This window comes from Salminus brasiliensis, chromosome 1 (assembly GCF_030463535.1).
Source record: "Salminus brasiliensis chromosome 1, fSalBra1.hap2, whole genome shotgun sequence".
NCBI classification, from domain to species: domain Eukaryota; kingdom Metazoa; phylum Chordata; class Actinopteri; order Characiformes; family Bryconidae; genus Salminus; species Salminus brasiliensis.
The window spans coordinates 3,267,740-3,283,378 of NC_132878.1; the positions used below are offsets into that span (position 1 = coordinate 3,267,740).

The window sequence follows — 15,639 nt, forward strand, 5'->3', positions numbered from 1 at the left end:
GACAAACTAAGGGTGGAGAAAAGAGAGAGAGCAACAAAAAAGTGAGAGCGAGAGGAAGATGGACCTAGAAACCGGACGCACGTGCGCAGACTGAACGTCAAAGTTGCGCGCACCTCCAGTCAGAAGGCGAGAGAGAGAGAGAGAGAGAGAGAGAGAGAGAGAGAGAGAGGAGAGGAGTGCAGGATGGATCCCTCGCGCTGAGAGGAGCAGTGGTGCTCGTGCTGCTGCTGCTGCTGCTGCGCGCGATGGGCTGCGTGCAGAGCCTGGGCCGCTGTAAGCCCAAAGGGTTCCGCGAGGGCGTGTGTGTGCTGGATCTGAGCGCGTGCATCGACCCGGACCCCACGAGCGTGGACGAGTCGTCATCGGTGGTGCTCCGCTATCGGACCCCGCACTTCCGCGCCAGCGCGCGCGTCTGCGTGCCGCCCGTGGCTGCCAAAGAGACGTGGACCGTGGGCTGGATACAAGCGTGCAACCACATGGAGTTCTACAACAAATACGGAGCCAAAGGGATGTAAGTGAGGGGGGTGGGGGGTCAGAGGGGAATGTGGAGTAGGGGGTGGGGTGATGATTATAGTGATGGATGATGGTGATCATCAAAATCAAAAATGTTATGTATCCTACTTGGTCATGGATTATAAACACTACACCTAGTGATGATCACAGTGAGTATAGTGATAGTGATGAAGAGGGTGGTTATAGTGATGATGACAGTGAGTATAGTGATTGTGATGAAGAGGGTGGTTATAGTGATGATGACAGTGAGTATAGTGATTGTGATGAAGAGGGTGGTTATAGTGATGATGACAGTGAGTATAGTGATTATGATGAAGAGGGTGGTTATAGTGATGATGACAGTGAGTATAGTGATTGTGATGAAGAGGGTGGTTATAGTGATGATGACAGTGAGTATAGTGATTGTGATGAAGAGGGTGGTTATAGTGATGATGACAGTGAGTATAGTGATTATGATGAAGAGGGTGGTTATAGTGATGATGACAGTGAGTATAGTGATTGTGATGAAGAGGGTGGTTATAGTGATGATGACAGTGAGTATAGTGATTATGATGAAGAGGGTGGTTATAGTGATGACAGTGAGTATAGTGATTATGATGAAGAGGGTGGTTATAGTGATGATGACAGTGAGTATAGTGATTGTGATGAAGAGGGTGGTTATAGTGATGATGACAGTGAGTATAGTGATTATGATGAAGAGGGTGGTTATAGTGATGACAGTGAGTATAGTGATTGTGATGAAGAGGGTGGTTATAGTGATGATGACAGTGAGTATAGTGATTGTGATGAAGAGGGTGGTTATAGTGATGATGGCAGTGAGTATAGTGATTGTGATGAAGAGGGTGGTTATAGTGATGATGGCAGTGAGTATAGTGATTGTGATGAAGAGGGTGGTTATAGTGATGATGGCAGTGAGTATAGTGATTGTGATGAAGAGGGTGGTTATAGTGATTATAATAAAGAGGATGGATATAGTGATGATGAGGTGATTATAGTTATTATGAGGGCTGACTGTAGTGATTATAGACTATTGGAGACGCTGGTGAGAATGGTGATAATGTGGGCATTTATAGTGAGGATAATAATGATGGGGTGATCGTTACAGTGATCGTTACAGTGATCGTGACGATGAGGGTGATTAGAGTGATTTTAACAATGGGTGATAAAAGTGATTGTACAGATGAGGATAAAGGTGATGTTGACAAAATGTGATATTAGTGTAATTATAGTGATTACAGTGGTGATGATGATGAAGAAGCTGACGATTATGGTCACACCTTTAGTTACAGTGATAGTTACAGTCATATTGATGGTGTTGATGTGGATGATAGTGAGGATAGTGATGATGCCAGGAATGATGAGATTTGGTGATAAGGGTGATTATTGTAATGGTAATGTGGTGATACTATAGCGATGTTGGCATTGGTGCCAGTGTTGCCAGTGTTGTTGATCACAATAATAATCACAATTATATAGATGATGTTGATATTTATTGTGATTCTAGAGATGATTTGGAGGGTGATAGTGATTATGAGGCAGGTGATGATAATATTGATGGTGATTCACTAGGGTGTAACAGTACACTCAGCCCATGAATCGACTCATGAAACTGGGAAGCGATTCAGTATAGTGGATATCATATTGAACAGACGTACAGGCGATCACAGCGTTCGAGCCAGTCTCTGCAGTCAGTCTGTAGAGCTGGTGTAAGGGTGAATAACCGGGTTGCTTCTTCATGTTCTCTCAGCTGCACCTACAGCTTCCGTTACTCTTAAGCTCAAAAAGCTCATTTCCGTTTTTCAGTTGGTCTCAAAAAGGAAAGGAAACCCTGTGTGCAATGCTCTGTGGTAACGGTGGAGTGCTCTGGAACCGGCACAGCTATTGAAGAGTTAGCGCTAAGTAGCTATTAAAGGTAAACAGTGCGGCTCTCGAGGACGTTACCCACAAAGCCAGCGTCCTCAGACTCAGGGCTGTAGAGATGTGAGAGCTCAGTGTGACACGTCAGGGTTACGGCGGCCTCCGCCCGCGCTTTCCGGTCTGACAGTAGCCGTGGTGCGGTACGTACACCCCCTTTTAGACATGCAGTACTGTGCTAAGGAAGAACGCCTACCACCTAGCAACACTATACCAACCACCTGGGATACCATAGCAACTTTATAGCAACCCCGTGAGATGCATAACATCCACCTAGCAACCACATAGTAAAAGAACACCTGAAATACCATAGCAACTACATACATTCACTATCTGGACAAAAGTATTGGGACACCTGCCCGGAGTCTCCACTGTCCAGGCAGGAAGGCTTTCTGTTTTGGAAAGAAGATTGCTGTGAGGATTTGATTGCACTCAGACACAAGAAAGAGCATTCGTGAGGTCAGAATGTTGGACGATCACCACCCCACCTCATCACCCCCAACTTCCTAAATCAGTATACGAAAAGTACTGGATGGAGCTCCACCACCATCATTCCAGAAAGCACAGCTCCTCCACTGCTCCACAGCTCAATGCTGGGGGGCTTTATATACCCCTCTAGCCCACACCTGGTGTTATTAGACAGCATGGTGCTGATAGATTCATGATGTTGATCTGCTCCAGAGAGTCCTATTCTATTGGCAGTACTTTTCTAGAGGTACTAGGCAAGCTGTGTGTGAGTGTGTGTGTGCATTTGCACATCTGTGTCAGATTATGTATTAGAAGGGGTGTCCACAAACATTTGGACATGTAGTGTATATATAGATGTCTATGTGTCTTCTGAGTTTTATGTGGAAGGTCGATGATGGTAAAATCAGATAAATCAGACAAATCTGAAGGAATGTGTTTTTTAGGGACTATTTTGATGCACAGCGCCCCGCTGGTATCCCTCCACCACTTTTTAATGATATGCGGTTTGATTTTAAAAACATATTTTAGACCCATAATCTTCTCAAAACTGTGAAAAACAGTGTCTCAGATATTCATAACATAGTATTCATAACGGTCAGCTGCCACAGCGTACTGTAAGGGAGCTTTTAGAGGCATTAAGCTCTTCTTCGTCTTATTTTTATTGATTTATTTATTTATTTTGCAGCTTGAGCATTTAATTATGCGTCGTTAATTATGCGTTGAAAAAAAGTATACTGCCCCTTTAAAAAGTTGAGCTCACCTGCAGTTAATGTGAACTACAGAGGTTGTTGGAGGTCATCTAGCTGAGACCTGAAGAAATACAGCCCACATACTGCTTCTGCTTCACATGGCCTACTTCCTGCTGTAGAAGAAACTACACTTTGCCCTATTTCCTGTAAAAAAACAAAAAACATGCATTCAGCCACTGACACAGATGTGCAAATGCACACACACAGCTTGTCTAGTCCCTGTAGAGACGTACTGCCAATAGTACTGGGACCTATTGGACTCAGATAGCAGATAAACATCATGCACCTATGGGCACCATGCTGCCTAATGCCAGGCGTGGACTAGCTAGAGGGGTTTATAAAGCCCCCCAGCATTGAGCTGTGGAGCAGTGGAGGAGCTGTGTGGATGATGTGGATGATGGATGGTGGAGCTCCACCCAGTACTTTTGGGATACTGAGTTGGGGAGTTGGTTGGGGATGATCATCCAACATCATCCTGACCTCACTAACGCTCTTGTCACTGAATGCAATCAAATCCTCACAGCAATGCTCCTTCAACATCTAGTAGAAAGTAGAAATCTGTTTTTGGACCCTGGCAGAACTTGTGAACTTCACCCAGCTAGGGACTTGAACCCAGCCCCTAGCGCCCTACATACCCCTAATGTCTGTAAGGGCTGGGTTGAGCTACGCCGGGGGTCCAGGTCTCTACTGAAACTAGCTTCTGGTGGCCGGCCTGAACAGCTTCGGCTCCAGCAGGGACTCTAAAGGGGGGGGGGTCCTCTGGAGGGTGGATGTGAAGCAGTTGAACGCTTGAGATTTGATTTGGGATTATAAAATGATAATAATAATAATGTATTGAGAAATGGCCTTGAGTGAATGTCTCTCTCTCTCTCCCTCTCTCTCTCTCTCTCTCTCTCTATCTGTCTCTCTGTCTCTCTGTCTGACTTCAAAGGCCCATTTCTGCAAACACCTCGCATTTCTAATGACCGGCTAGCGGCAGCTGGTGCTCGCCCGAGCCGTTTTGAGGCTTTTGCTGTGATTCTTTGTGATGAATTCTCTGTCTGATGTCGGGAGGAATGGATTGCGGCCTTTTATTGCTCCGCTGGAGGCTTAGCCTTTGAGGCTAATTTAACAGCACGCCGCTTCAAGATGAGCTGAAATGAAGCGGGATGCGTCTTTGAACGACGTTTCTATTCTAGACCGAGCTGAGCGATGCCGGCCGCCGCTGTCAGCACTGCTAAACCCTTTGATCACTGTCCCGCTTCACATATTCAACTTTTTCTACTTCTATGGATCTTAAAACAAGCCGTTAAAACAAGCTGCGCTATGTGTCCGAAAGTTTGCGGACACCCCTTCTAAGCAATGCATTATTCAGATACTGACACAGCTGTAACTCTTCACTCTCTGGCCTTGTGTTTTAACCGGCCCACTTCCAACACTGATGCACTACATGTCCAAATGTTTGTGGACACCCTTTCTAATGCATACATTATTCCGCTACTTTAAGTAGATGCACCCATTGCTGACACAGATGCAATGTCTTGTCTAGTCCCTGTAGAAAAGAAGTACTGCCAATAGAATAGGACCCTCTGGAGCAGAGAAACCTCACCATGCACCATGCTGCCTAATGCCAGCCAGGTGTGGGCTAGTGGAGGGGTAGAACGCCCCCTAGCCTTCAGTTGTTGTGCAGTGGAACTGTGTTCTCTGGAAGGACGGATGGTGCGCCATCCAATACGTCGATACGTACGATACGAATCAGAGATCCTCACAGCAAGGCTCCAATGCTGGACAGTAGAGACGGTTACTCCAACAAAAGCAGGATCAACTTTTTTTAATACCCCTGATTTCATAAGACACGATAAATGAACAGGTGTCCAAATACTTTTGTCCACGTGGCGTAGGTTAAAATGCCTGGGAGGAAGCGTCTGGGTTTTTTACAGCAGCTTTGTTTACGGCAACTCTCAGAGTTTCTACCATAGTTAACCCAAACAAGTCAAGGTTATAGACGCTACAAGGCAGAGGCACGCTTGTAAAATGGGCTGCGTAGGTTGGGTGAGGTGCATCAATGAAGAAACAGGCCATTCCTTCAATCACACACACACACACACACACACACACACACACACACTGCACTCAAGGACGTGCTCTGCCTCAGAAATGAGGACTGAATCCAGGCCGTCTGCGTGTGTTAATGTGATCTGCTGTGCTTAGACAGTGTCAGTGAACTCGTCAATAAGTAAGGCATACACATCAATGAGCCAAAACATTATGACCACTTACAGATGAAGTGACTCTGAAGGTCTGGGATCTCTGTTAGTTACACCTAGCTGTATATATATATATAACTAACAGAGATCCCAGACCTTCACAGTCACTTCATCTGTAGGTGGTCATAATGTTTTGGCTCATTGATGTGTGTGTATATATATATATATACACACATGTACACATAATGTAAAGAACTGCCGTTTATAAATCATCATCATCCAAAATAATAAAAAATAAAATCAACAAATTAGCCATAACATTAAAACCACCTGCCTAATATTATTTACATCCCCTCTTGCCACCAAAACAGCTCTGCCCTGTCAAGGCCTGGACTTCACAAAGCCTCTGAAGGCATCCTGTGGGATCTGGACACCTTCAGACATTAGCAGCTGATCCTATAAGTACTGTAAGTTGTGAGGTGGGCGGAGCCTCCATGAGGCTCCATCAGTTAGCCTTGGGGGTCCATGACCCTGTCACCAGTTCACTGTGTATCCTTTCCTGGAGCTCCTTTGGTAGGTACTGACCACTGCATACCGGGAACACCCCACAAGACCTGCCTGAAGACCTGGGAGATGTGCTGACCCAGTCAACGTCTAGAACCTCACAGTCTGGTTCTTAGGCTTGCTCATTTCTCCTGTTCTTGCTGTCTAATATGTAGATCCACCCTTTTAGAGGTCCCACTAGAACCAGAACAGTGGTTTTAATGTTATGGCTGATTTGCTGACCAGTAGAAAGGCTAGAAATGAGTAGTGGGACATTGACGTCCATTGAAAATTGAGAAGGTTTTTTGCTCCTCCTGTAAAGCGGTCAGTCCCCTCACTGCCCCCTGTGTCCGGCTAATTAACAGCTGCATGTTAAAATGTGCGCAGGCTTATTGATCGGTCATCTGCCTTTCTGCATGACATCATCCATTAAGTGTAAAGTGAGGAGGTTTTCTGCAGCACCGGAGAAGACCATCCTGCCGCTGCTCTGCAGGACAGTGTTTTCATTTCCCTCTAATTGAATAAAGAAGCACTTAGCGACTGTGGCAGTAACACAGGGGCCTCGGGCAGCCAAAGGAAACAACCCACAAGGTGTGTTTAGAAGCCTGCTGCTGCTTTAGTACAGCAGAAATCCGCCATCCATACTGAAGATACACTACGGACAAAAGTATTGGGACACCTGCTCATTCACTGAGATGTCTCAATCAAGGGGATTATAAAGAGTTGATCCTGCTTTTGTTGGAGTAACTGTCTCTACTGTCCAGGGAAGAAGACTTTCTACTAGATTTTGGAGGAGGAGCATTGCTGTGAGGATTTGATTGCATTGGGCAACAATAGCGTTAGAGAAAATGTTGCATAAAGCTATATTTACTATAAATAATTTTTCCTTAAGCAGAATTCCTCCAGTTTGTCCAAATTTAATGCAGAATTAAATGGTTAAAATGTTAACAATGTCATTCAGAGCGGGTTTACCTGAACCTCTGAAAGCTCCCTCACACCATATGGTTAGGAATACACTCCCTGACGCCTGAAACTCCGTCCTACCAGAGGTTTTAGAAGATTTAGCTTAAAAAAACATTCAAGGCTCTTTACTGTCATTGCTGCTTGTACAGTAAAATAAAATTCCTGTCTTCGCACATCCCAACTAAGAAACCCAGGGCCAGAGCACAGGGTCAGACAAGCTACGGTGCCCCTGGAGCGTGAAGGGCCTTGCCTAAATGCCCAACAGTGGCAGCTTAGCTGACAGGGGTATCAGACCCACAACCCTGTGATCAGTAACCCAGTACTCTAACTACTGACAGCACAGTCCTACATGCAGGGTGGTGGTGGTGGTTCAGCGGTTAGAGCTCCAGGGTGTTGATGACAGGGTTGTGGGTTTGGTACCTGGGCTCTGCAAGCTGCCACTGTTGGGCCCTTGAGCAAGGCCCTTCACCCTCTTTGCTCCCCGGGTGCTGGAGTTGGCTGTCCACCACTCTGTGTATGTATGTGTATGCGTGTTGACAGTGGACCTTTATATACCACCAGGGCCAGCCCAAGCACCCGATTTACTCATTTCAAAGGGGCAGAGATATTGCGCAATACGCTGAAGCGCCCGGGTCTTTATCCACCACCCAAGTGGTGCATATCTGCATATCTGTAATTAAGCTAGTATCGGTGTGCCAATTATAAAAAATACATTAATATAAACATCACTTTTACCCGTGTAACACCTCTTCATTTTATTATCCAGTGCTATTTTTTAAATGTGTATTTTTTAATCATGATATCTTGGTGTTATGGCTCTAAGCGGCTGAGTAATTCGAGTATTCCTTGGGCCGGCTCTGTTCACCACCATTGTACGAACCATAATTTCACCCCAAAGCTCCACTTTGACTATGGTACGCTGCTCATTTGTGTTAAGCTAGGTGGGGTTGGGCGGTTTAACGGTAATACGGCACACCGTGGTAATTAAAAGTGTTCACAGCATCTCAGAATGAGCACAGATTTCCAAATCAGGACCTGTCTGATGTGTTAAACTGATGATTAGTGCTGTCAAACAGGTGTGAAAAAAAAATCTAGCTCACCATAGTTGCAAGTTTAGCGACCCTCAACTCGTCTGAAAGACAGAGCAAGCAAACCTGGATCTATATAGTGAGCCTGAAAACAGTGGAAAATCCTCCTACTCGACTCCGTGCTCTCAGATATGAGGCTTTATCCTCTAAACAGGTGGATTTGAGCCTCAGTTAGCTGGAACGCGGCCTGGGCTGTGGTGTTTAGCCTGCTTAGCCTGTTTAGCGAGTGGCTACAGAGCCTAAACCATGAGGGCAATTGTTTTTTATTCGGCCGCTTGATTCTTATCATTATCCTGTAAACGTTAGATTTAGAGGAGGTTTTGTCCTGTGGTGAGCAGACTGTTACCCTGCTAACTAAGCTAATGCCAACCAGCGCCTCTCTCCTGATGTAGAGCAGCCGTCAGACTGATGGGTGAACATTTGTTGAATGATTTATTAAAATTGGGCTGTTGATAACAGGGTTGTGGGTTCGATACCCGGGCTCAGAAACTTGCCACTGTTGGCCCTTCACTGGCTTCCCACCACTCCAGGCATGTGTGCTCACTGTCCCACTGTGTGTGCTTGATCACTAGTGTGTGTATGTGTGTATATGTGTGTGTGTGTGTGTGTGTGTGTGTGTTCTCTGCACGGATGGCTTAAAGACAGAGGCCGAATTCCATCTGTGTCCATCACTAATGGTGAATACGGGTGTCTGTATAGGGGTGTTTTTCACCCCACCCCTACAGCTAGGTGTAATTGTTTATGGGCAGGGTACAGTGACCCCCAATTTCGCCCCAGTGGGGAAGAAATGCTTGTGTGTGCTTCTGGTCATGTGCTTTCTGCTGATCAGAGTGGGCTGTCGGCGCGGTTCTGCTGATCCGCAGGCTGTGGGAGAAAGGTCACCGTTTTCCTGCAGTCACCAAATCGATCTCCAGACGGGCCGAGCCTTTCAGAAGCCGCAGTGTGTGTGTGTGTGTGTGTGTGTGTGTAACCGTCCGTGTGCTGAGCTGTGAAGTGTGCTTCAGTTACAGGGGGTCAGGGCTTGGCCGGTAAAGGTCGTCAAAAACAGCTGGTGCTGGAGACTTGGTACTGTGTGATAGCTAACGCTTCTCCATTGTTACGGTGATTTGCGGTGGAGGCTCTCCGGATGATCTTGGGAGTTATACTGAGCTTAACAGAGACACAAGCCCTGGCTACAATGGCGGCTGTGTTCCTCCAACAAAAGATGGCTTTAATTCCCCTCCTGTAACCCTGAAAGCCCCGACCGTCCGAAAAATAAATAAATAATAAAATACAGCACAAGCGCTATGCTATCTTTAAACATGACCCAAAGTGGCTAAATATAAAAAAAAGCATCCCTAGCCTTTGGCAACTTCTGCTCCACTGAAGCCATTCTCACCGATTTGTCATGATTACCAAGAATCCATGACTCACTGAACCTCAGCAGCTCGGCTTTATGCTGATTTCGACTGCGTCTCTGGGCTCCTCGTTGCACGCGTAGATAAAATAATTAAATTATAGCCATAGTTATTGCGGATGCACAGATATGGGAATTACAGGCCAATGTAGATTTTGTCCGTAAACATTTGGCCAACCCTTGGTTAAATGCTATGGGTAAAATGTATAGTTAATGCTGTAAATGTAAATATACTGTTTATTAATGAAATTGAACATATTGGGTGGCATGTACAAGGATTAGGCCTTATCCACTGTATTTAGGATGTCACGGCTGGAGTGTGTGTGAGTGTGTGTGTGTGTGTGTGTGTGTCTTAGCTGTAAGTTGGAGCTGATATAGGATATTAAGGCTATTTACTGGTCTTGGTCTAATGGAGTAAGTGTGTGTGTGTGTATTAATGTATATTAACATTAACTGTAGCTGCACACACACACACACACACACACACACACACACACACACACACACTGTATATACGGGCCTACTTGAACTATGGTAGGTATCTGTGGGACCCCAGTGTCCTCTTTCTTAAAAAAAGGGAAAGGTGCAGTGGGCAGCTCGGGTGCTTGTGAGGCTCTTAAGGTCAGAAACATACTCAACGCACGGCCCTGCTGTTACTGCGGCGGATAAAACACTCAGTACTCGAGGGGCCGATATAGGTCCACCATGACGCTGGCGGCGGTCCAAGACAACTCGGCTGTCGCTTTAGGGCCCCCCGAAATGCAACTACGCACGAAACCCAGTCTTAGGTAGTTTCACACTTAGGCTGTCGTCTTACCTGAAAGCTTTACAAGCACCCACCCAAACGCCCCCTTCACCAGAGCTTCATCACCGAGACATTTCTCTGGGTGAGGGTGTTCTGCGTAGTTTCTCTGGGTGAGGATGTTCTCTGGGTAGTTTCTCTGGGTGAGGATGTTCTGGGTAGTTTCTCTGGGTGAGGATGTTCTCTGGGTAGTTTCTCTGGGTGAGGATGTTCTGGGTAGTATCTCTGGGTGAGGATGTTCTGCGTAGTTTCTCTGGGTGAGGATGTTCTCTGGGTAGTTTCTCTGGGTGAGGGTGTTCTGGGTAGTTTCTCTGGGTGAGGATGTTCTCTGGGTAGTTTCTCTGGGTGAGGATGTTCTGGGTAGTTTCTCTGGGTGAGGATGTTCTCTGGGTAGTTTCTCTGGGTGAGGATGTTGTGGGTAGTTTCTCTGGGTGAGGATGTTCTGCGTAGTTTCTCTGGGTGAGGATGTTCTGCGTAGTTTCTCTGGGTGAGGATGTTCTGCGTAGTTTCTCTGGGTGAGGATGTTCTGGGTAGTTTCTCTGGGTGAGGATGTTCTGCGTAGTTTCTCTGGGTAAGGATGTTCTGGGTAGTTTCTCTGGGTGAGGATGTTCTGGGTAGTTTCTCTGGGTGAGGATGTTGTGGGTAGTTTCTCTGGGTGAGGATGTGGTGGGTAGTTTCTCTGGGTGAGGATGTTCTCTGGGTAGTTTCTCTGGGTAAGGATGTTCTGGGTAGTTTCTCTGGGTGAGGATGTTCTCTGGGTAGTTTCTCTGGGTAAGGATGTTCTGGGTAGTTTCTCTGGGTGAGGATGTGGTGGGTAGTTTCTCTGGGTGAGGATGTTCTGGGTAGTTTCTCTGGGTGAGGATGTTCTGGGTAGTATCTCTGGGTGAGGATGTTCTCTGGGTAGTTTCTCTGGGTAAGGATGTTCTGGGTAGTTTCTCTGGGTGAGGATGTGGTGGGTAGTTTCTCTGGGTGAGGATGTTCTCTGGGTAGTTTCTCTGGGTGAGGATGTTGTGGGTAGTTTCTCTGGGTGAGGGTGTTCTGGGTAGTTTCTCTGGGTGAGGATGTTCTGGGTAGTTTCTCTGGGTGAGGATGTTCTGCGTAGTTTCTCTGGGTGAGGATGTTCTGGGTAGTTTCTCTGGGTAAGGATGTTCTGGGTAGTTTCTCTGGGTGAGGATGTTGTGGGTAGTTTCTCTGGGTGAGGATGTTCTCTGGGTAGTTTCTCTGGGTAAGGATGTTCTGGGTAGTTTCTCTGGGTGAGGATGTTCTCTGGGTAGTTTCTCTGGGTAAGGATGTTCTGGGTAGTTTCTCTGGGTGAGGATGTTCTCTGGGTAGTTTCTCTGGGTAAGGATGTTCTGGGTAGTTTCTCTGGGTGAGGATGTGGTGGGTAGTTTCTCTGGGTGAGGATGTTGTGGGTAGTTTCAGATCTGCAGTAATTCTTTATTTCAGATGATTGTATGGTCCTGCTCATCACTGTTATGTCCTGCAGGTCCAGCTGGGAGCTTCCTGACCTGCGAGACGAAAAGATCCTGGCCATCAGCGACTCGGACGGCGTCAACTACCCCTGGTACGGCAACACCACGGAGACGTGCACCATCGTGGGTCCGACCAAGAAGGACACCAAGTTCACCGTCAGCATGAACGACAACTTCTACCCGAGCGTGACGTGGGGCGTTCCGGTGAGCGACAGCAACGCGCCGATGCTCAGCAGCATCTGGCGGGACCAGAGCTTCACCACGTGGCTGGTGGCCATCAACCAGGCGTCCGGAGAGACGCTGGTGCTGCAGACGGTGCGCTGGCGGATGCGGCTGCACATCGAGGTGGACCCGGAGAAGCCGCTGGGGAAACGAGCCAAGCTGTGCGAGCCGATCGCCCAGGAGCAGCCTCAGGTTCTGGGCAAAAATGAGCCCATCCCACCAAACGCCATGGTCAAGCCCAACGCCAACGACGCCCAGGTCCTAATGTGGAGGCCCAGGACCGGGGAGCCAGTGGTGGTCATCCCACCCAAATACTGAGAGTTTGGCTTTTTAGAGGCTTTTTATAAGGTAAAAGAATAGTTTCACAGCCCTGGAAATGTGAAAAAGGAGCTTAACCGGGAAAAAGGTGCAACATTTCTACCTTCAGACTTCGGGTCGGGAATCACTGTGCTAAATGAAGCCGTTGCAAAAAGAAAAAGGACAAACTTGCAGTTTTTTGGGCTTTTTTGGGGAGTTTTTTGACGATGACTGAGACTGGGTGTGCAAGCGTTTGTTGATTTTTTAAAAAATTGCAGCCATATATGAGAATGTGGCATAATTAGTGTGTGTGTGTGTGTTGGGAATACCAGTTGTATGTATTTATTGGGGTGAGTTTGGCCGGGTCAAGTATTGCTAAAGGCACATTTTTGTGCTTGAGTGTGGATTTATTTTTTATTTTAAACATACGAGACATTTGATCCATGCTGCCTTAAGTTTACATCGCTTTTCACAAACTTTTTAGCCTTAAAACGACGTGCAATGCAGTAAACCCTCATCTACCCTCTCACGATGTGCGGTAGCCTCCTCACGTGATGGACTGTGTGCTCCTTTTTATAGCCCCCCCCTTTTTAAAGCACAGAATCTGAAGAGATATGGATTTCTAACTCAACAGCTCAACACATGAGTGAGAATAGGCATTGTTTAGGGGGCTTGTTGAGGGAAGGTTGGGCTGTTTGGCACCAACCGGGCCTGTTCAGGCTCCATAGCTGTTGCAAACCTCATTAGCTTCATTAGAGCAGTGAAGAATCCCGGAATAAACACGGTAGAGATACGGGATGCTCCCTGAGCGTCTGCGCTTCACCAGTCCTTCAGCGATTAACCATCAGCTCTCAAGATAAAGGAGATTTCAGCTCAGTTCCCTGGACGCAGATCTGCTTCGGATCAAACCCGTTTAGACTACTCCTGTCAGCCAGGCGTCTCGTACATCAGGACAGACCCAGACGAATTACTTTGAGGACGTTTCTGAGAGCCGTCTGCAGCCACTCGTCAAGAAACCACAACAGTCTTCCTCTTTTGCAAACCTTCAGACGTGGCTGAGCCGGGCAGCACCTCACCCACATGGAGGAGGGCTTCTGTTTAGACATGACGTGAAGACCTTCAAGGTATTTAGTCAGTATTTAAAGTGAAAAATGAGAAGCAAAGGGACTCTGGCCACTGGTACACTTCCTTCAAACCACTGTCAACCCATTAGCAATGCGACGTGTGATCCGATGTATTTTTTTCAAACCTGAAAATGTTCGAAAACGTTAAAAAAAGAGTCTATTTTCAAACACACCTTGTTTGTCTCCATTTTTCCTTGCTTTCTCACCTGACACGAGCGTCCCAGACCGAATCCGGAGGAAACAGTTCCTCAACAGGGTCATTAAAAATTAAAGCGCACTGAAATACTAGGAAAGGGAAGGTGTATTTAACAGCTGGGCACTAAAACAGCACTCCCTTTAGAGGCTAGCTGCTATTACTCATTTTAGCCTATGTGCTAAGACAGGGAGCTCATATACTGGTTTAAAAAAAAAAAAAAGGGGGCATCATGGTTAGGAGGCCAGGAGCTAAGTTATAGAACACGGCAGAGACAAATACCTCAAATACCTCTATATGTCCAAATATTTGTGGACAGCCCTTCTAATGACAAAGAAGTACACAAATATACACACCCAGCTTGTCTAGTTCCTCTAGAGAAGTACTGCCAATAGAATAGGACTCTCTGGAGCAGATGGCGTGGGCTAGAGGGGTATAAAGCCCCCCAGCATTGAGGAACTATGTTCTCTGGAATGATGCTCTGAACTCCAGTCCAGTATTTCTGGGATGAGGTGGGAGGCTGGGATGATGTGGGTGGTGGTCATTCAACATCCTGACCTCGCTAACTTTTCTAATACCTTTGATTTCAGAAGATGACTGAATAGCCAGGGTGAATTGAATTAGCAGGTGTCCCAATACTTTTGTCCATGTAGTGTAGCAGCATCATGTCCATGCTACAACAGATGATGGGGGGGGGGTAGATGCTCTCTGCATCTACCCACCACCTAGCTGCAGAGAGCATGGCCAGTTGTGCTCTCTGAGGCTCCGGCTGCTGATGGCAAAGCAGCCAGACCTGGGATTCGATCCTCAGTCACCCAGAGCCCCTGATTGGCTGTTCTTATAAGGATTCCCATTCATATGTTAACCAGTGACCCTGCTCACAGTTATGGTAAATGGGACCCCCACTGTGCAGCCACGCCCCCTTGTGTACAGCTGAGGTCTATAGGTGGGCCTATGTTAGGTACAGAGGGATTTACAGCGCATTTGTGCTTAGTCTGGCCTTTGAAGGCCTTCAGGGTGTTATATGGTCGGGTCCACAATTATTTGGACATGCTGCACCACCTCAATGTATTTGAAATACATTTTTACAGTTTCAAAAGTAATTGGACAAACAAAATGATTCATATATTAATGATTCATTTATTATAAAGCAGCATTTTTTGCTCCGGGGCTTCCCCTACAGTTTTACTCCACTGCAGTAAATACAATCACACTTTGAGCGCCCCCTCATGGACAGCTGTATACATGCATTTTTGGACAGTGTGAGAGCTGCAGAAGCTTGATCTGAAGGTGGAGCAGCATGTGGGCGGAGGTGGTAGAGTAACACTACAGGATTTTACACTAATATGACTCTATGGGTTCTGCAGCGTTACACAGCAGTTCTGGAGAGAGGTTCTCCTCCTGCAGCTCCACCACCACCAAACCTCCATATAGTGCAGTAGCAGCAGCAGCGCTTCGGCCCGGAGTGGGAATGACGGAGACGCCCTGTTACAGACAGTGGAGCATCAGCAGGATCCTGAAATTGCTGGTTTAAGGTTTTTAGGTGATAGAGGGAGGCTTTAATGCTGGTGGCTTGCATACATGTGGAGCAGAAGAGTCTGAGCAGTCCACTGTCAGTCCCGAAGCGTCCGGCCTGCAAAGGAACGACCTGTCAAACATGTTTAAAATCCAGCCACTCTGCCCTCGCTGCCACGTTAGCCAGCAGCTGC

At 46.8% G+C, this 15,639-nt stretch overlaps 1 protein-coding gene across 1 annotated transcript; it reads left to right on the top strand.

Moving 5' to 3' along the window:
• The first annotated feature begins 73 nt into the window (after positions 1–73).
• Positions 74–13,907, top strand: fam78ab (family with sequence similarity 78 member Ab). Its single transcript, XM_072692647.1, has 2 exons — positions 74–511; positions 12,109–13,907. The coding sequence occupies exons 1-2, from the start codon at positions 246–248 to the stop codon at positions 12,632–12,634; spliced, it is 792 nt and encodes a 263-aa protein (XP_072548748.1). The 5' UTR covers positions 74–245; the 3' UTR covers positions 12,635–13,907.
• Positions 13,908–15,639: the final 1,732 nt, after the last annotated feature.

Bases quoted from the DNA above. Each gene is read 5' to 3' on its own strand.
- fam78ab (XM_072692647.1), top strand. From the start codon at position 246: ATGGGCTGCGTGCAGAGCCTGGGCCGCTGTAAGCCCAAAGGGTTCCGC. The intron at 512-12,108 runs GTAAGTGAGGGG...TATGTCCTGCAG, and splicing joins AAATACGGAGCCAAAGGGAT to GTCCAGCTGGGAGCTTCCTG.